This window comes from Saccostrea echinata, unplaced genomic scaffold (assembly GCF_033153115.1).
Source record: "Saccostrea echinata isolate AGI-Se365-2 ecotype Australia unplaced genomic scaffold, CSIRO_AGI_Sech_v1 ptg000014l, whole genome shotgun sequence".
Lineage (NCBI taxonomy): Eukaryota > Metazoa > Mollusca > Bivalvia > Ostreida > Ostreidae > Saccostrea > Saccostrea echinata.
This window is the reverse complement of record NW_026889763.1, coordinates 13,410,702-13,431,080: the sequence shown is the minus strand read 5'-3', so window position 1 is coordinate 13,431,080 and position 20,379 is coordinate 13,410,702. Positions and strand designations below refer to the sequence as shown.

The 20,379-nt window shown below is 32.8% G+C and overlaps 1 protein-coding gene across 2 annotated transcripts; it reads left to right on the top strand.

Moving 5' to 3' along the window:
* The first annotated feature begins 1,995 nt into the window (after positions 1-1,995).
* LOC133186766 (cytosolic non-specific dipeptidase-like) lies at positions 1,996-16,024 on the top strand. 2 transcript variants are annotated; one of them, XM_061322066.1, is made up of 14 exons: positions 1,996-2,103; positions 3,721-3,844; positions 4,287-4,457; positions 4,672-4,752; positions 5,177-5,251; positions 5,553-5,633; positions 5,751-5,824; positions 8,005-8,079; positions 8,393-8,537; positions 10,088-10,187; positions 10,501-10,672; positions 10,997-11,082; positions 11,285-11,451; positions 12,012-12,341. In XM_061322066.1, exons 1-14 carry the CDS (start codon positions 2,081-2,083, stop codon positions 12,054-12,056), a joined length of 1,419 nt encoding a protein of 472 aa, XP_061178050.1. In that variant the 5' UTR covers positions 1,996-2,080; the 3' UTR covers positions 12,057-12,341. The 2 variants fall into 2 exon arrangements, with proteins under 2 accessions (XP_061178050.1, XP_061178052.1); XM_061322068.1 differs by lacking the exons at positions 10,997-11,082; positions 11,285-11,451; positions 12,012-12,341 and adding exons at positions 15,160-15,245; positions 15,992-16,024.
* The last annotated feature ends 4,355 nt before the right edge of the window (positions 16,025-20,379 follow it).

Genomic DNA, 20,379 nt, shown 5'->3' with positions numbered 1-20,379 from the left:
AGGTGCAAATATACCGCAAAGAAATATTTCTTTCTTGTTATAATTAGGTATGTATTAGATTAGGGAGACTATCCTTGTACAAAAACATTGTTCAGTAAAAATAAATAAAATTGATTTTTAAAAAAACGTCGAACTCATTTCCCAAATGTTAAAAATACCTATTGGGGGGGGGGGGGGGTTGCTGGTCGATTCACTTCAATTCTTCACATGTTTAACCTTTTCTACAATCATTGATCCGCATTTTCAATGGGGAAAGGGGTATGCCAAGATTTTTTTCTTTTTTATTTGCTTCACTATAAATATTCAATATAACTCTGTAAATTCCAGGTGAGGTCCGAACCTCCCCGACACCCCTATCGTAAATCCGAATATGAGCTCCACCTACACATTGAATTGTCTACGGATTTTCCATTCGGACGATAATGACAAAGAGCACACCGCGGGTGTGATCGGTCGACAGGATGCTTATCCCTTCTTTGCCCCTGAAACAACATCTGATGTTGTTAGAATTCCGTGATTACTCTGCTCCAAATGTATGCTGTTTCAATAGACTTTTGAACTTGAATAAGTTATCTTTATATTTCATTAAAAATAGTTTCTTTCCGTCAGTAACGCTTTTTGTAAACTAGTAAAGTCATTTTATTTTCTCTAAAGTTGGAATTCTTGGTCATATTTTGTCTAACACCCTTAATTTTGGAAAATTCATTTAACCACCCTTGAGTTTAGATTCTTTAATTGCTTTATACCAAACTAATACATGTATGTACTTAGTTCTAACAAAAGGAACAACGACGGTTAAGGGGAGATCAAAAATGCAAAGTCAAGGAATAAAAACGAAGCAAGTAAAAGAGACATAAGCGAAGAACAGTGCGTAACTGGAAGGCAACACACAAACAACTAAGAGTGAATTACTGTGAATATTCAGCAATTATTGCGATGCTTTTATATTGCGCATAATGCAACGTAAGAATCTCAATAAATAAATTTGGCATTTGTATTTTGGTTACAACAGAGATTTATAATTCAGAGAGTTAACTAATACGATATTTTCGAACAGGTCAAGATCATACATATTTCAGTGATTATGAGAAATGCTAAAACATTCATGATCAAAAAACACTCCTTTTCTTAAAGTTACATATTCTAAAAAGAGACAAATGATATCCAAAAATTAAAATTGTGTTTTTGCCACTTTAAATATTTAGATTTAATGAAGATTTTTGTTGTTTCTTTAGATTTTTCCTAACCTATGACAACCTTTGTTTCCGATAACTAAAACCGAAATATCCGATAACAAAGTGAACCATTCAACCGCATTTCCGATAACATCCTGAAAGTTAAAAAATGGCTTTTTTTACCCTTTAATCACATCTTTGCGAGATTCTGACGATGTCATATTGTGGACAATAATTAATGTGAGGTAAATATAAGGACTTTGAAGAAAGGGGCTATATGCAGCAATGCCAATCGGCCAAAAACTTGCAAAATATAACAAATTTAACTTTTAAAGTCTTCTCAAGACTTACAAATACTATAATAGGATATATTGGGGCTTTATTTTGTATCTGTATTCATCCTTGTTCACAGAAAGCACAATCAACAGTCTCTGTTTCTATTTTTATAGTTTTTTATTTGCAACAATTTAATAACCTGTCAAAAGTTGTTATCCACCGAATGCCCGATAACAACCGAATAGCCGATAACGCGTTGAGCAGTGTGCATACCGGAAATAATTTTCCCGAAAACCGTGACTGGGTTATGTTATAGACTCTACCCGTTTGACTTGCCATACGGAGAGGAAAGAACGACAACTCGGTACAGGAGACAGTTAGGAGGAAAAAATATAACTTTTTGAAAAATGTGAAATTGCATGACTAACACAAAAAATTCTGCAGCGCAATACTTTTAAAAAGTTGTATGATTTCAGTGTGCTTTACAAATTACATGTACTAACGGCTAGCAGTAGGAAAAAACAACAACAACAAAAATCTACTTTCGATTTAGCTTTCGAGGTCTACATCCGGTTTGGACTGCTTCTCACAGTGTGTCGTTGACATCTTCAAGAGGGATAACGAAAGAAATGGCAGCTGCCAAACTGTTCAAGTAAATATGCATTTTTATAAATTATTTTATACAGTATTGCTTGTGTTGCTGTGTACTTCTTGGGTCTGACTTTTAATACTCGGATGCTCAGTCATACCCGTGAATTTTGACGCCCACATGTCATATGCAGACATGTGCAGAACATGTTTAGTAAAAGTTAAAAAATCACTTTATCAAAAACAAATTTAACAATATAAACAAAGCGATGAATTCCTTTTTTTTTATCTCTGCAAAGTATGTAGATCTAGTAATTAAAAAAAATGTCAAATTTAATCTCGTTCTTTAATCATCTCTAAGTAGAATCACACGGTCTACATGAGTACGAGTCATTAATCAGATGGATCTTCCCATAGCATGCGCAGTAAAGGTGACAGAGGATCGTTTTGGAAAAATTACCAGTCAAATATTTGATAATATAGGTAAAACCCAAGGTTTAAAATGCATATTTGCCAGAATAATTCATAACTCTTTTGGAGGGTAGTGGTTGTGTTTTACGATATACACTTTGGTGTTACAACTACCATGAGTACCATTCATAAGATTTGGAATGGAAATGTGTAACTAAAGTCTGTTATGTCCCCAGAAAAGGGGGGGGGGGTGGTTCAAGGGATGAAATGCACATTTTACAATCAGCTCAGTACTATGGAAAACATAAGCCAAATGTTTTGATTGCAGAAAAAAAACTATCCTCTGTCACCAAATGATTTTTAAATACTTATTGTTTACAATTAGCCTATATCAAGATTGCTGAATTTGTGGATTAATTTTTTCACACAATTTTTAAAGCATGAAGTAGAAGTCTTGATAAAGGAGTCTCCATTTTATCAAGATTTTGCACAAAGATTATAGTCATATACAAGTACATTGGTAAAAATTAATTCTTTCCTAATTATGCTATTTCAAATGTCTTAAGGATACATAACAAACAAAAATTTGATGCATGGATTAACATATATTTTTTGACTGAATTTGATTAGAAATGATGTAAATAAAAAATTCCTAAAATATAAAGAAATCGTAAGTTTTCTTAGGTACTTAGATATGCGACTTTGTATTGCTTTTTATGTAATTCTATACAAAATTTTGCACATATTTTTAACATTGTGACAAAATCGTACAAAATTCTCCCAATTTACATAGCAAACATTTTACAGGTTACCTATTTGAATATTAATCTATGAGAGATATTGCTTATTTGTGAAAAAAGTTTGTTTGTGTTATTAATCCTTAATTTTTACTTTTCCTAGTATTAAATGCTATTTCTAAGGTCTTAAGTTTTGCTTCAAAAATGCATAAGGGGACAACCATTTGATTATGAAAGTGGACAGATTCTGGAAATAATTTGTCTGTCCTAGAGAATATTGAAAATAAATTTGTCCTTGCCTGACCAGAAAACAAAATCTTCTACCCTTGTATGTTGCAATAATCCCCCCCCCCCCCCACACACACACTTTCAGTATCAAATGGTCATCCTCTTATACATACTGTATGTTTCAAGTCATGTTATCCATTGTAAGGAGACAAAATATTGTGTATCAGAACCTTGTGAAATTCCATTCAGAACATCTACTTTCACAAATACATCTAACACAACAGTGAAATTCTTTGTTTTGACAGACAGATAGATGATAATCAAGACAAATATGTGAAGAGACTGGCAGATACAGTGGCAATCAAAAGTGTGTCAGCATGGCCCGAGACTCGCCCTGATATCACGACTATGGTGGAATGGGTGAAGGCTGTAAGTTACTACAATCTGACTAATAGACCACTATTTAGTACTATGGACTAAATCTGTCATCACCTCTATTGCTTCCTTTGTGGCAAACAATATATAATTTTGAGAAAGAAAACTTTATATATATATATATATATATATATATATATATATATATATATATATATATATATATATATATATATATATATATATATATATATATATATATACCTGAAATAAAAATGAATAAATTTGTGGCAGAAATAGACAATTTTTTTTTTACTTATGATAAATTTAGACTATGATAGGAAAGTGTTGACTAATGGTGAGAATTGAAAGATGGGTTTTGTTGATTTAAATTCTAATCACATCAACATATTGAGATGATTAAGGTCTACTCTTTTTGACATTTTTACTTATGAAATAAATCAAAAAATCTGCAATATTTATTCTTTATCAACAGGGATTTGAGAAAATAGGTGCCACAACAGAGTTAGCCGAAATTGGAGAGCAGACGTTACCAGATGGATCCAAGCTTCCTCTCCCACCAATTCTTCTTGGAACCCTGGGAAAAGACCCCAAAAAGAAGACACTACTGGTGTATGGTCATCTGGATGTGCAGCCAGCCAAAAAAGTACATGTATTTTCAAAATTTTTCATCAAACACAATTTCCATAAGGTATTCTAGAATAAATGCAGCAGTTTCATTTTGTATACACCATAGGATAACTATATATATACAGTACCTCTCCTTTTGTTTGCTTCCTATTTGGGGCTGTATCAAGTATGCTATCTTTGACTTGTAATGACAGGAAAACTTGTGACTTTACCTGTATTTTCCTGTATAGGAGGATGGCTGGGACACAGAACCATTCATCCTGACAGAGATTGATGGAAAGTTATATGGTAGAGGTAGTACTGATGACAAGGTTAGTACTTTCCACTCATGTAAACAAACATGACATTCTTATGATTGGGTGTTTGAGTAGGCAGGGAAATTTAAGTTGGGTTTGTTTTTTTATGTTTTTTTTTTTTTTGAAATGTTGTTCAATGCAGTTTTCATTCATAAAAACAGTAAAATCAATTTAAAAATGAATAAGTTTTTTTTGTATTAGAATAACAGGTTATCATGCAGTCAAACCTCTGTTATCTTGAACTTTGCTGGACGTAAAATTGAACTTAAAAGATATCTGAAGATTTTAGATAAAAAAATTGGCTGGGACTGCCAACTCACTTTGACATATCCCTGGCATTCAAGATATCAGTGTTTGAAGTAATGAAGTTCAACTGTATTTTTGATTCTTTCTGTATAATATACCTGATGTAAACATGACTGTACCTCCTTCTTGTAAGGGACCAGTACTGGCTTGGTTGAACTGTATTGAAGCCATGCAGGAAATAGGAATGGAAATTCCAATCAACCTAAAGGTACCAGTACTAGTTAAAGAAACTAATTGTTAATCAAGCTAGATCTATTTAAAATTATTTTCCACATGTTGAGAATAATCATAAAATCCTCTTTTTATCCATTCTTCTTTTGAGAACTTTGTCTACTTCTTAACTAGAACTTAACTAGAACTTTTTAAGACAATGAAGGCAGTTAAATTAAGTATCAATCTATTTAATGCATACTTCCTTCTCCTAGTCTTAAGACCTTTGACATTGAGTGAACAAATAGACTGTCTGTCTGTCTGTCTCTATGTCACATCATTTCACATTTTGTTTACAGTTTATATTTGAGGGAATGGAAGAATCAGGATCAGAAGGCCTAGATGATCTTGTCCTCTCAAGGAAAGACACATTCCTTAAGGTAATACACGGGGAATTGTTTCCAAGACAAATAGGTATTAACTGATACTGATATTAATTAAAACTTAAAAAGCACTTATAGGACTTAACATAATCATGTAGGTGCTCTCTGTTGTAGGATGTCGACTTTGTTTGCATATCTGACAACTACTGGTTGGGAAAGAAAAAACCATGTTTGACATATGGTCTAAGGTAGGTTAGAAAAATTTTCTCATTTAAAACCAGATTATGAGGCATGCTCAATTCTGTTACGAAGGGATCTTTGATATGAAATTACAACAATGTAACTTTTACTTTCATTTGCACGCAGTATATGTAGATTAAGATTAGAAAAAGTGAAAAAGTTTTATTATGCCTGCCATGAATATGGCCAGGGGATATAGTGTTTGTCATTTCCATCTCAGTCCTTCTGTCAGTCTGTTCTTCATACTTTGTGTTTAGCTCAGTTTCAAATAAGATATTTGAAATGAAATTCATTTAACGATACATATTGATGAGAGCTATTCAATTTTGGCATAATTTTCTGACCTTGACCTTCTCTGTGACCTTGACTTCACTATTCCCTATTTTGTGTTTATCTCATTTTCAAGGTAACTAATCAAAATATTCTTATCAAAACTCATACACTGATACATATTGACGGGAGCTATTCAATGATGTCATCATTTTAACAATGACTTTGATCTCATTTTACATTTAGCACAGTTTAGAAGAAACTGTTTATTATATTTTCATCAAACTCCTAGACTGATAAATATTGGTGGGGTTTATCCAACTGTATAATAATATTTATGACTTTTGACCTTTCCCATGACTTGACCCAACTATTTGTCATTTTGCATTTATTCTAGTTATAAAGAAACCATTCAAAACATTTTCATCAAACCTCATACAAAGATATAAATTGGAAGTAATCACAATTAAATTGTGTCATAGTTTTCTGACCTCGACGTTTCTAATGACATTGACCTCACTCTTGACTTCTTCATTTTGCATCTTTTTATTTCAAAGAAATTTGTTCAAGATATTTTCATCAAACTTCATACAAAGATACAAATGGATAAAAGATATTCAACTTTAAAAAATCTTTGACCTTCACCTCCTATATGACCTTGACCTCACCTTTAATTGTTTTGTATTTAGCATAATTTAGAAGAAACTGTCCCTTATACATATGTATGTATTTCATCAAACTTCAATTCATATACTAATACAAATCAGTGACAGCAATTCAACTGTGTTATTATTTTTTACCTTGACCTTTCCAAAGACCTTTACCACTTCTCCTTCATGTTGCGGTTACTTAATTTTAAAAAAAAAAAGTATTCAAGATATTTTCATTAAAGAACTACGCACGGTAACTCCCGATTCCCGCCTACATTTTACAACCATTTAATTCAATATTGATGACAATTTGGCCATAAAATCTTTGTTTAATACAAAGAACAGTTCAATGGTAATTGATTAATTATTTTAATTCCAGTGCTAAATAGTAAAATATCCCTAATTCCAGCGTTTGAAATAAGGGGGGTAGACGATATTTTCCACAGAAATCGGGCTATAAAGCATCACCATATTCTGAAATAGTCTTGGATATGAATAAATGTTTCTTAAATCTTTTCTTATGTTTTATGCATATAAAATTAAGCATATATATTAGTAAAATATAATGTTTCAGTTGTAAAGCACTTGGAAATTGCTGAAAAAATAAGCATTTTTGTTGTTTTTTGTATATAAACATATGTTCCCCCCCGTGAAACACAAAAAGCTTTGGTATGAATTTGTGAAATGACAGTCCATATTACCCGTAAAAAGGAATTTTTGTTTCACGGGGGGGGGGGGGGGGGGGGGGGAAAGATGTTTTAAAAATATTTTTCGTTTTCCGTTGATTTCTATAGTGAAAAACACGAGTTTTACCAAAATTTTAGAGTTATCTCTCGTTGTTTTCCCAAATAAGTAATGTTTCATGAAAATCCATATGAATATCAATATAAATATTAAAAATCATTCGAATACTTTAACTTTTGAAAATTGACTTGGAGGTAGGCGGGAGAACAATACTATCGTTCGCAGTTCTTTGTAAATTGATACACATTGGTGAGAGCATTTAAAGTATGTTAGAATTTTTTGACCTTGACCTTCCATATGATCTAGAATTTCCCCTTTTTTCTTATTTTGCTCTTATTTCATCTTCATGAATTCCATAAAGGATTACTCCAGATCAAAGAGGGAAGGGATATTTCTTTTTACTGTTTGGTATAAATGCACTTTGACATCTTTCTTGTTAAACCATTATGTGTGCTTACAAAGTACATTCATATAATATAAATTAATTACCATATGACCAGCTGAATGTTTTTTTTTTTCTACAGAGGAATCTGCTACTTCTTCCTGGAAGTAGAATGCTCCACTAAGGACCTTCACTCTGGTGTGTTTGGGGGCACAGTGTGAGTCAAACATTTTATAACACATTTACCTGAGCAGTGAATTTTATCTTTGGTATCATATTGTTGATACATTGTATTTCTGTTAGAGAAACAAAGTGAAAATGTATAGACAGTTTAAAATTTTTATATTGATGTTCCCCTAGCAGACAAATTTTTAAAACCCATACATTTTTCCAAGGATATGTCCAGGCCCCAAAAATGGAGGTGAACAACTAGAAGGATAGAAGGATAAATGTCCATTTGTTCAGCTCCCCTTCCATTTATGTGTTAGCTTTGTGTAAATGTTTTACTGTTTAAAATGTTTTATCTTCAGACATGAAGGAATGGCTGACCTTATTGCCCTCCTCAACACTTTGGTGGATAGTAAAGGTCATATCCTGATTCCCGGTATATATGATTCAGTGGCCAAACTGACAGAAGAGGAAAAGAAGCTGTATGAACCCATTGACTTTGAGCCTGTAAGTGGAAAATTTAATTAAGAAATAAATAACAAGTTTAAAAACTTCAATGGGAATTGAAGTGGGTCGGTCACATGATCAAATCCTGTGAAGGCCGAAGGCCTTTTTCAGAAGATTTGATCACGTACCGACCCACTTCAATTCCCATTGAAGTTTTTAAACTTGTTATTTATTACTTATATATACATTTGAGACGGACAATCGAATGTAATCGAATATAAATATTGCACTAACTGTACGTCGTAGATTTTGACAAATTATGCTAGGTGTAAATCGGCTTGAAAAGCGGTTACGCTTCAAATTCATCTGGCAAAGGATTGTTTTGAAGGGAATATTCTGTGAAAGGCTACATGTGATCAATTATTATAGTGAGCATATTGGTGTCTGGGAATTTTTGTATTCATGAGAACCCATATTCGATGTTAAAAAACACAAGAAACACGTCCGATGTTGGATACTAAAAAGTTGGAGGAATTTCGGTCGGAAAGGGATGGATGGAGACACTTGTCCGGACCAGATAACTTGAAATCAAGTACAAAATTTGATCAAAAACATAAAATCTACGATTTCATTAAGGCATTTTTATTAATTTATGATGTTGACACGGAGACACTGGCGACAGCTTATATTGTTAAGACAACATTACAACGATCTCGATGATGGAGGTGTGCCTACCGAACTTCCAAAGTGCAGTGTTTGTCAGCTGTTTGTGGCGTGATTGCATTACATTGATATTTTTCAACAGATTTTCAAATTTATTGTGAGTAAAGTTTAATGGAAAAAAATTATAGCATTCAGAGGTCTGCGAGAAAAATAAGGGTAACGTTAAACGTTGAGACTATGCAGCTCAGACATGAAACTTATAACATGTAGTTTTCTATTCTCTATGTAAAATAGATCAAGAACTGTATTAAATACTCGTTTACATTGTAAATAAAATGATAATTATTTTACTTGCGTATTTTGTACATTTTTATGCATGAAAAACATGCTATATTGCTTAGTGGAGTAAGTCTTTTTATGTGGATATTACTGCGCTGTGTGATTAAGTCACGTAATGACCTATGACCTTCGAAAAACTTCATACAGGTATGAAGATATTTGCTCTCTGCATGTTTATATAATAGAGAGATACCACAAATGTATATATATGAACTTGTTTTTTGTCATTCCTTTAAATGATTAACTTTTATGAATGTTTTAATGTTTAGTAGAATAATACTTTAGAAAGTTGAGAAAATTCAGTTGGGTGATCACAAAATATCCTGATTAGATATTTTAGTGTATTATTAACAATTGATCATGTATAATCTGATCTTCATGATACATTAATTTAAAGAGGATTTTCTGTGTGTGATATAAAAAATATATTGTGTAATAGAAGTAATAAGTATGTATGCTTATACTGTTATGTTTGTAGGAGTATAACCCTTTTAAATTAAATTTATAGATACATAGGAGAAGACTCAAGTATAGTTATAGATATTACATTTGTTAAAGAAGTATAAAATAACATTTATAGGAATTTAAGGAAAATGTTACATTTGTAGGAGGAGTATAAGAAAGATGTAGGAGTGACAAGTTTAATCCACAATAAAAAGGAAGACATTTTAATGCATCGTTGGAGATACCCCTCACTGTCCATCCATGGTAGGATCTTTGCAGCTTTGCAGCTTTAACCCCCTCCTCTTAATCCCTGTACACCCTCTCCTATTCATCCTCATATACAATTAATAAGAAATCTTTGTGTAAGAATTACATGTACTATAAGATTATGTAGGAAAATGTAGGAAAAATTTCACAGGCACAAAAAGTCACTATTTTGTAATTTGCAACCACATATTAGACTCGCGTACAGCTTATCATTGGAATGAAAAAAAAAAATGTTTCATTTTCCCCATTATATCTATCTAGTTTTTGTTTGTGAGACCTGACAGGGGAAATCTGACTTTATTTTATTCAGGGATTGAGGGAGCTTTCAGCGAAGCTGGAGCTAAAACAGTGATACCTAAGAAAGTGATTGGAAAGTTCTCCATTCGTTTAGTCCCTGATCAACATCCAGATGAAATAGAAAAACTTGTCAACACTCATATTCAGAAGAAATTCAGTGAGAGAAATAGTCCAAACAAAATTAAGTAAGAATGTAAAAAAGGTAGTGATCTTAAAATTGGTGTAACTATTCTTGAGCAGCAGAAATACTGAGTACAAAGCCTTGAAATTCATAATATCTATACTTCAGCAATTCTTTGTTGACAAAATGAGCCGTGCATAATTTTCTAGTGAAAGTATTTTTTTGTTCATTCAAGGAAGTGTCAAAAATAATTGTAGCTAAGTATTAAGAAATTTTATTTATAGTCAGACTATTTACAGGTAACTGGAAACATGAGCTATGAAGCTCTTTAACTGACTACACTAGATTGTATTCTGACAAATGTAGGAATTCTTTTCTCACTTCTCAGGATCTCAATGGGCCATGGAGGAAAGCCATGGGTCAGTGATTTCAATGACCCTAACTATATAGCTGGCAGGAAAGCAATGAAAACAGGTATTTTTTTTCACAATGGGGAAATCTGTAGATTGTTTCCTTATGAAGAGAACTTTAAAAGTCATTGTGTTTAAGTTTTAACTTTCTGTTTTTGTATTTGCATGCATATGGACTTTGCATTTAACATGTATTGTTTGTAATCTGATATTATTTAGGAAATTTTTGCATTTTGTATCGCATAATTACGCAATATTTATTGTAGTGTTTGGTGTTGAGCCAGACTTAACAAGGGAAGGAGGAAGTATTCCGGTGACCTTGACCTTTCAAGAAGCCACGGGAAAGAATGTGATGCTTCTGCCTATAGGGGCGTGTGATGATGGCGCTCACTCTCAGAATGAGAAAATTGACAGATCAAACTACATCAAGGGGGTAGGTTTACACACATAAAAGCATGTAGATGAACTTTAAATCAACATGTGTACATTTATATAACACATATCAATTCTTTGAAAATAAACTTTTTAAATTATTAAATGTGTTTTGAGAATGGCAGGCCTTGTAAAATCAGTAGGTACAGGTAAATTTTTCCTAATAAAAGATACTGTTTACTTTATATGCAACAAAGGAGAGCTGAAGTGTAATTTCATTGAAAAAGAAATCATTAACTTTTTATATAAAATTATAACCTTGCTCTATGAATAAGGCATTTACAAGTAAGACAGATTATATTGGATTGACCTACCATAACCAAATTATCAGAACTTTTCTCTGTTTGATTTCACCATTTTCTGTCTTTTATCACTTATACAGTATTAAAGTTTATTTCACAAAAGTTTTGAAACAAGTTCAGATCCTCTTTTGTGAAAGCACTAAAAAGAAAATTTCAGTATTAAAATGTACTTTTATTATAATTGCAGTGTGAAACGAAGATAAACTTGTGATATTAATTAGCTTTTAATCCTCATGATGTATGGTCTGTTTTGTTGTAGACCAAAGTTCTGGGGGCCTACATGATGGAATTGGCTGCATTATAAGGAAGAAAGTGTTCGAAAGTGATTGTGATACAAGTCATTTCTGATATCAAGTAATGTAGGGAAGTGTGTGATTACAGTTCATATGCACAGCTGCAAAAAACGTTACAAGTACATTGACCATTTAACCAGGCCATTTTTTTTCTGCATGATCATTGATCAGTGTATGTGCTTTTTAAGTGAAACAAATTTATATTTCAGTAATTAGTATAGACAATTATTTAGATTTATGTCATCTCAAAGTGTCTCATAAAATTACAGGAATGATTAGGTATTTTAATTACAATGAATGTTGTATTGATTATTTCATTCTGTCTCATGATCCAGATTGATTTATATGATTTATATTGTAAATGAAATTAAAGCTTATTTTTAAATAAACAAGAAACCATGAAAATCGAAGTAGAGGTTTATTGAGTAGATCAGACCCAAATGTTAGACTTAAACATCTTGAACATGTGCTCTGTAATCAGCTATGTTTAACAAAGCCATTTCAATAACGAGCCAGTTTTTAAATCAGTGTAACATATATCCAATGACTTCAGACTGTCAAACAAATGAAACTTTCCCTGCAATCTCATCACTACTTCCTCTTTCAACTGTAAAGTCTTGGACCTAATGATGCAATTCAGTACATTGTCTGCTTTGTTGATAATGTCCATCAAATAGTCAATGGTTGCCCCCAATTCTTACTGAAAATCATGGGCGAATTGATTTCTGCCTCTTTCTCAGATAGTTATGTTTACAGGTGTTTGGAGACATTAAACCAATGTCATTGTAACAAGGTCAGACGTATTGGAATTGTGAAACTCTGGTTTCTAGCATCAGAAGCTCATACTTGATATGTTTGAAGCACTTGCCAAGAAATTAAGACTATATGGGTCTTAAATAAAGGTCAAAGGTTAAGTTAATAGGAATTGGGAATATTCTTGTGTAGCCGTATTTTTGTAATAGAGAAACATTAGAATGTCAGACTTGCCACACAAAGATATGGTTGATGGTACATGTTTACCAGGAGCACTGGTAGTTATCATGGATTGAAAGTAAAAAAAAATTCAAGTATTGTCCAGTGTTTTTTGTAATTACATATGGATATGTGCATGTTACAAATGAACCTCTTTCATGATTGTTCAAATCACAAATACATCTTTAAAAATCATAATAAATTTACTTACACTGTCATTGATCATTTACAAAATTTTATTAAAAACATTGAAATTGTACACACGAGTACTCTGAAGTTGATATTAAAAAGATGCTTGAGTTTCTAATTGACAATATCTAGAGTTTTTGGAAACCACGTCTTCCAACAATCTGTAGGAATTCCCAGGGGTACCATTTGCTCCTCTTTATTAGCAGACCTACTAGTATGGATATTTTCATATGAAAATGAATATATTCAAAAACTACATGAGAGGAAGAAAAAAAATTGCTGTGACCTTGAACTCAACATTTAGATATATCAATGACGTATTATCAATTAAGAATAGTTTAATTCCATTCATATGTCGACTTGATATATCCAGTGAACTTGAAATAAAAGATACTAAATGTCTGACAATCTGTTTCATATTTGGATATTTTACTAGAAAAGAACGTTAAAGGTAACCAAACAACACAACATTACGATAAACGTGATGACTTCAACTTTTTTATCGTCACCTTTCCTATTTATCTAGCAATATACCCTTATAACCTGCATATAAAATTTATGTCTCCCAGTTGATTCGATACCCAAGGGCATGCTCTACGTACGAACAATTTCTAAAACGAGGAAAGCTATTGACATATAAGTTGATGAAACAAGGATATCAACAGTCTCGTTTGAAGTCAACATTTTGCAAGTTGTAAAGCCGATACAAAGACGTCAGCAAATACAATCGAATGCTGACTGATGTTTTTCATACTATTTGTTAGGCCATTATTAACTTACTAAATTGTCTACGAAATTTTCCGTTTTTCCTATCATGACAAGGAGCACATGGCGGATGTGACTGGTCAGCAGTGGATTCTTACTCCTCCATGGCACCTGATCCCGCCTCTGATGTTTTAGAGGTCGGTGTTTGCTCTGCTCCCGATTTGTGTAAGTTATATATTTATAAGTTAACTCTTTAACATTTTTACGAGATTTTTAGATATTAAATTTTTTTTTCAAATTTGTGGGAGTTCAGGATAACTATGTTACTTTTGTAAAAGGAGTATTAAGTAATTGTATTATTATACGTTTGTAGGTAAATATATTATGTTTAAGAGGCGTATTAGATTCCTCTATTACATCTGTAAATGTATACCTGTAAGAAACTGCATTAAATTTGTAGGAGGAGTATATATATATATATTTTTTGTTTGTTGTTTAACGTCCCTCTCGGGAATTTTTCACTCTTATGGAGGCGCCACCACTTGCCTGTGGAGGGCTGCAAATTCATACCTATACTCAGCACTCAGGGCCATTGAGCAGTGAGGGATCTTTTTCGTGCCAACACCTACTGCGACACGGGACCTCGGTTTATACGGTCTCCACGAGGAGTATATTTGTATTTCATTTGTAGGTTCAAGGATAACTGTAATATACATGAACTGTATTAAATTTGTAGGAGGAGTGTATGAAGGGTGAAGAATAGAAAACACAATAGAAAGGAGGACATTTTAATTTAATGCATCGTTGGAGATTCCCCTCACTGTCCATACATGGTAGAACTTTTGCAGCCATACACCCTCTCCCCTAAAATTCTGGTTCACACCCCTCCCTGTACGAAATTGAAATTATTTTTAAGAATTACATATATAATGGTTTTGTAAGAAAATTTCACAGAAACAAATAGAGTATTTTATTTGCAAACACATATTAGGCTTTTACAGCTTATCATTAAAATGAAGAAAAAAAAATATATCAATCTAATTTATACTTCTAATTTTGTACGTAAGTAGTAATGTTGTAGACTTTAATATTAAAATAGGTATAATTTGTTTTTTGATTACAGGATTACTGAGTACAAAGCCCTGATATTCATAATATCTAAACAGCAGCAAAACATTTTTGACAAAATGAGAATAATTTACTAGTTAATTGTATTCTTGCAAACGTAATGTTTCTCACTCTCCCAAGGATTTCAGTGTGTCATGGAGGAAAGCCATGGGTCAGTGATTTCAATGATCCTAACTATATAGCTGGCAGGAATGCAATGAAAACAGGTATTTTGTTTCCATAATAATAAAGAGCTAGGTCCACTTTAAGCATAAAATGCCCTGTCCTTATATCAATTAATTGACTATCACCCTCTGTCCCATTTCATATATCAAAATAAAGTAGAGACTTAGTGCTTTCATTTCGTATAACAAAATTTCGTTTTGAGAATCCAGGTATTGGAAAACAGGCTTTGAGGAAATCCAATGTTCTTGAATTTTGCAGAAAACATGCGTATTTGACTATCTTCAGCAAAGAATTAAAATATGAGGACAGCCCACGATCCAAAAATTAAAACATGTTTTGTGATCTTCAGAAACAGATCTTTCATTGTGTAATTGCATATTTTGGATCAGAGGTTGTGCTCTTTATGAAATATTGATAAAATATCTCAATTTTTGGCCATTTTTAAGAAAATTTACAGGATATGGGGAAAATGACACATTTTATGACGTCATAATGCATTGACTAGAGAGAAAATTACGTCATACTCAATAGATACACGGTCACCAAGAGTCGAAGTTATAAAATACTGCATCTTCAACCAAAACTAAGCAGTAACTCTCAGTGCCAAAAAAGGCCCTAAGTGGCTCTTGCTCTTTGAACATTGTTCTTTTACAAAGGAAAAAAGTCAGTTCTGCTTCAGCATTTGTATGTGCATAGACTTTGCAGATACCATGCATTGGAATATAATATAATATATATTAGAAGCTCTCTTTATTTTTCAAGACATCCTAGTACTTATTTATCACAGTGTTTTGAGTTGAACCAGACTTAAAGAGGAAAGGGAAGTGTTACAGTGCCGTTGATTTTTCTTGAGGCCACAGTAAAGAATGGGACGCTTCTACCTATAGGGGCCTGTGATGATGGCGCTCAGTCCAAGAACAAGAAAATTGACAGATCAAACTACATCAAGGGGATAAGTCAACACTTATTGAAACACAAAGATGGACGTCATGTCAACATGTGTACATGTGTATAACACATCAATTTTTTGAAAATAAAACATTTTCAATTACTTAATGTGATTTGAGAATAATTATATTCACTAGATACAGGTTTATCAGTAAAATGTATTTTTGACAAAAGGTGCAACAATGGGAAGCTGTCAATGCAAAAATGACATTTTATCATAATTTTGATGAAAAGCTTAATCCTATTGCTCTATGAAGAAGTCAATTACAAGTCAGACAGGTTGTCTTGCATTGACATACCGTAACAAAATTTTCAGAACTTTTCTCCGTTTTTATTTTACCAGTTTTTTTCTCATCATTTTTACAGTATTAAAATTAATTTTACACAAGCTTAAAATGATTTCAGATCTTCTTTTATGAAAGAGACCGTTCGCGGTAGCTCAGTCGGTAGAGCGCTCGCTTCGTAATCGGGAGGTCGTGAGTTCGAATCTCGGCCCATAAAAAATGGGTAGCAACTGTTACTTCGCCATGCGCTCGGCACTTTGAAGTGAAAGTTGTGGGTCCTTCGGATGATACCTTAAAAACCGAGGCCCCGTGTCACGGCAGACGTTGGCACGATAAAGATACCTCACTGCTCAATGGCCCTGAGTGCCGAGTAAAGGTCAAAATTTGAAGCCCTTCACCGGTATATGGTGACGTTTCTATATGAGTGAAAAATTCTCGAATGGGACGTAAAACAACATGCAATCAATCTTTTATGAAAGAAACAAAAAGAACATTTAAGTAATAAAATCTAACATAATTGCAATGCCAAGCGAGGACAAACTTGTGATATTAGTTTGCTTTTAATCCTCATGATGTAAAGTAAGGTCTTTTGTTGCAGACCAAAGTTCTGAGAGCATATATTATAGAACTGGTCTCCTTGTAGGGATGAAAATCTTCACACTGATAACGATTGTGGTAAAAACTGGACATTTCTGATATGGTGTAGTGTAGGAAAATCAGATAGTGATAACAATATACCGGTGTATACAAACTACAATCTATGAGTATTATATTTATAACTGTATGCTAACCAGACTTAGTATATTTAAGTAATGTATGTACTTTTACATGAAACAACAATTGTTCATGTATGTACACTTATTTAGATTCAAGTCAGTTTTAAAATCAAGTCGTCTCAGGAAATATGATAAAAAGATTATTGTATACAGTGTTTTATTAATTGTTTTTCAAATTGTTTCATGATGCAGATTTACAGGTATGATTTGTATTATATGAGGGCTTTTGAGCATGCTCACTGTTCGTTTTCTCCACATTTTATGAGCCAATCGTATTTCAAAGAGATGTTTATGTTTGTTTTATGTTGTTGAATTTAGAACTATCAAATTTCACCATCAAATTTCCACGACTTGGCTCAATTTTCAACGGACTGGGATCTAAATTCAACACCTCCGGCCTCAATATTCGACTTTGAAAAATGACCCTCCCCCCCCCCCCCCGGTTAAATTTCAACCCGGGTCAAACCTTTAAGTAACACCAGACACACACAGGTGTCTCTTAGCTTTTGAAAAAAGTTACTGAATATCAAGAATTTTCATGTAATTTCAATTAGTCAAATTGAAATCAATTTTTGGTAAATAGAGAAACTAAAAATTATTAACAAACCGGTAATGAAAGAGACTTTGTCCCTTTAAAAGCTTATACCGGTCTTTCAATGCTGAGTTCATATTTGAAAAGAGAAGTTTTATAGTAAATGAAATTTTGATAATTAGCATACCTCCTGAAATGTTGAGTGTTGCAGACTAATATATTATTTTAAAAAAGTTCAGGAACTACTTTCATCTGGAAAGAATCAAAATTTCGAAGTGCGCGTTTGATTATCACACATTCTACCACTATCATGTGCTATAATTTATTCTTAATGTTTTTAAAAAAAATGAAAAGGTGCGGTGTGTTAATAAAAGATATGAAAAAAACCCACAGTAATAAAAAATCAGAATAGAAATGTAAGGAGCAAAACCATTACACCAGTGTAATAAGTTCGTGTTGAATGATGTGTCCAAGACTAGCAAATCGAACACACGCGGTAAAGAATGCCTTTGCCATTGAGTATTTATTAAACTTTTCATGTAAGTTAAAATCTTAGCAGAGTTTTTTAGGACAAATAGTGAAACTCAGAAATATAAACAGACGGCAAGGTAAGTGTGTCTATGCCCCTTTAAGGTTCTATTAAAGGCAATTTTTTGTTTGTAGAAACAGTTTTAACAGTAGCTAGATTTTGTTAATGCTCCTAATTGTTGTGATCAGAGAGTTACAACACTGCAAAACAAATTTATGAAGTTCACAAAGATTACTTAACAGTATACTCAAATAAGAGATATCCTATGTACAAATTAACAAACTAAAATGCCCTTTGCAAAAGTGGAATTCCTAAAAAAAAAATACGAGTATTAGCGGAAAATGATATTCAAACTATTTCACATATGAATATAAAGTGCAAGCAAGCATTTTAGCTTATTTGGCGATATTGACAAGGAGCACACAGCGGATGTGACCAGTCGACAAGGGATGTTTACTCCTCCATGGTACCTGATCCCGCCTCTGATGTTTTTGGACGTCATTACTGTTGATTAAGATACTTGATAATGAGGACCTTAAATCACTTATTATAAAAAGGCCAAAATTTATGGTACCCCGATCTTTATAATTGCGTCATAATTTCATAGCTATTATGAATTCTGTGGAAGATTACACCAGACGATGGGCCAAATATGAAAAAGAAGACCTTGACACTTTGTCAGAATGGAATAAAAGTGTCAGATGGATGTTTGAAATCTCGCATTTAGCGATTGAGGGGCAATTCGAAAGCCATCTATCCTTCTGTCTTCCACAATGCAGACGTGAAACAAAATAAGAGAGATTATACGATCAGTATGTACTGGTACCAGCTGACAAAGCAGGTAAAAATATTGTCTTTGTTTGTAAGACATTATTTGAATTGTATTTTAGAGGAACTAGGATTTAGTTCTGCAAGTGGTAATCCATCTTATACCCAGAGATTCGTTTCTAAGGAGGAAATTCTTCAAAACCATATGTCAGTTTTAAATATTTTTGACATTCCCAACAACCAACATGAATTTGAATAGCCATACCTATACTGGATTCCAAAACTCCATAAAAATCCTGACAAAGATACATAGCGGGTTCCATTAAATGTTCTACCAAGCCCCTTTCTTTACTCTTCACTAAAATATTTCCAGCAGTGAAGAAGAAACTTCAGGAGTACTGTGCAATAGTATATTCGGGAAGTGGGGTAAATAAGATGTGGATACTCAAAAACTCAAAGGGACTTTTAGAAAATTTTGAAATCATAAAATTTTACCAAAATCAATAACATCAAAATGTACGACTTTTCAACATTTTATACAACCATTCCCCACAATAGATTAAACTCGAGGCTTTTTGACACCAAAGACAGCTGCTTTTTCAATAAAAATGGAACTCGTAAATAGACTTACCTTGTCATTGGTCATTGCAACGTTAACATTATTTTGTTAAAAAAACATTCTGTTTGTACATACAAGTCTCTGAAGCAGATATCAAAAAGAGGCTTGAGTTTCTAATTGACAATATCTATGTAGTTTTTTTTTAGATTAGCTCTTCCAATAATCTGTTGGATTTCCCGGTCCCAATAGCACCCCGTTATTAGTAGACCTATTTTTGTATTCATATGAAGCAGGATTTCTTCAAAAACTTCTACCTGAGAAGAAGAAAACGCTTGCTGTATATCGACGACGTATTATCAATTAATAATGCTTACTTCCATTCATATGTCGATTTTATATTTCCTAGTGAACTTGAAATAAAAGACACCACAGAGTTTGGCACATCTGTTTCATATTTGGATATTTTACTAGAAAAAGACGTTAATTGTAACTTAACAACAAAACTTTATGATAAACGTGATGACTTCGACTTTTCTATCGTCAACTTTCCCTATACTTATGTAGCAATATACCCTTATCACCTGCATATGGGTTTTATGTCTCCCAGTTGATTCCATATGCAAGAGCATGCTCTACGTACGATCAATTTTTAAAATGAGGCAAGCTATTAACGACATGTTTATGAAACAAGTGTATCAACAGTCTCGATTGAAGTCATCATTTCGCAAGTTCTATGGTAGACACAATGACCTTATAAAAAATACAATTTATCAGGTCAA

What these genes read in the sequence shown, in the direction of transcription:
- LOC133186766 (XM_061322066.1), top strand. Translation starts at nt 2,081, where the DNA reads ATGGCAGCTGCCAAACTGTTCAA. An exon ending in ATGTGCAGCCAGCCAAAAAA is followed by an intron (nt 4,458 to 4,671) that starts GTACATGTATTT and finishes TTTCCTGTATAG; the next exon opens with GAGGATGGCTGGGACACAGA. An exon ending in GGAAAGACACATTCCTTAAG is followed by an intron (nt 5,634 to 5,750) that starts GTAATACACGGG and finishes TCTCTGTTGTAG; the next exon opens with GATGTCGACTTTGTTTGCAT.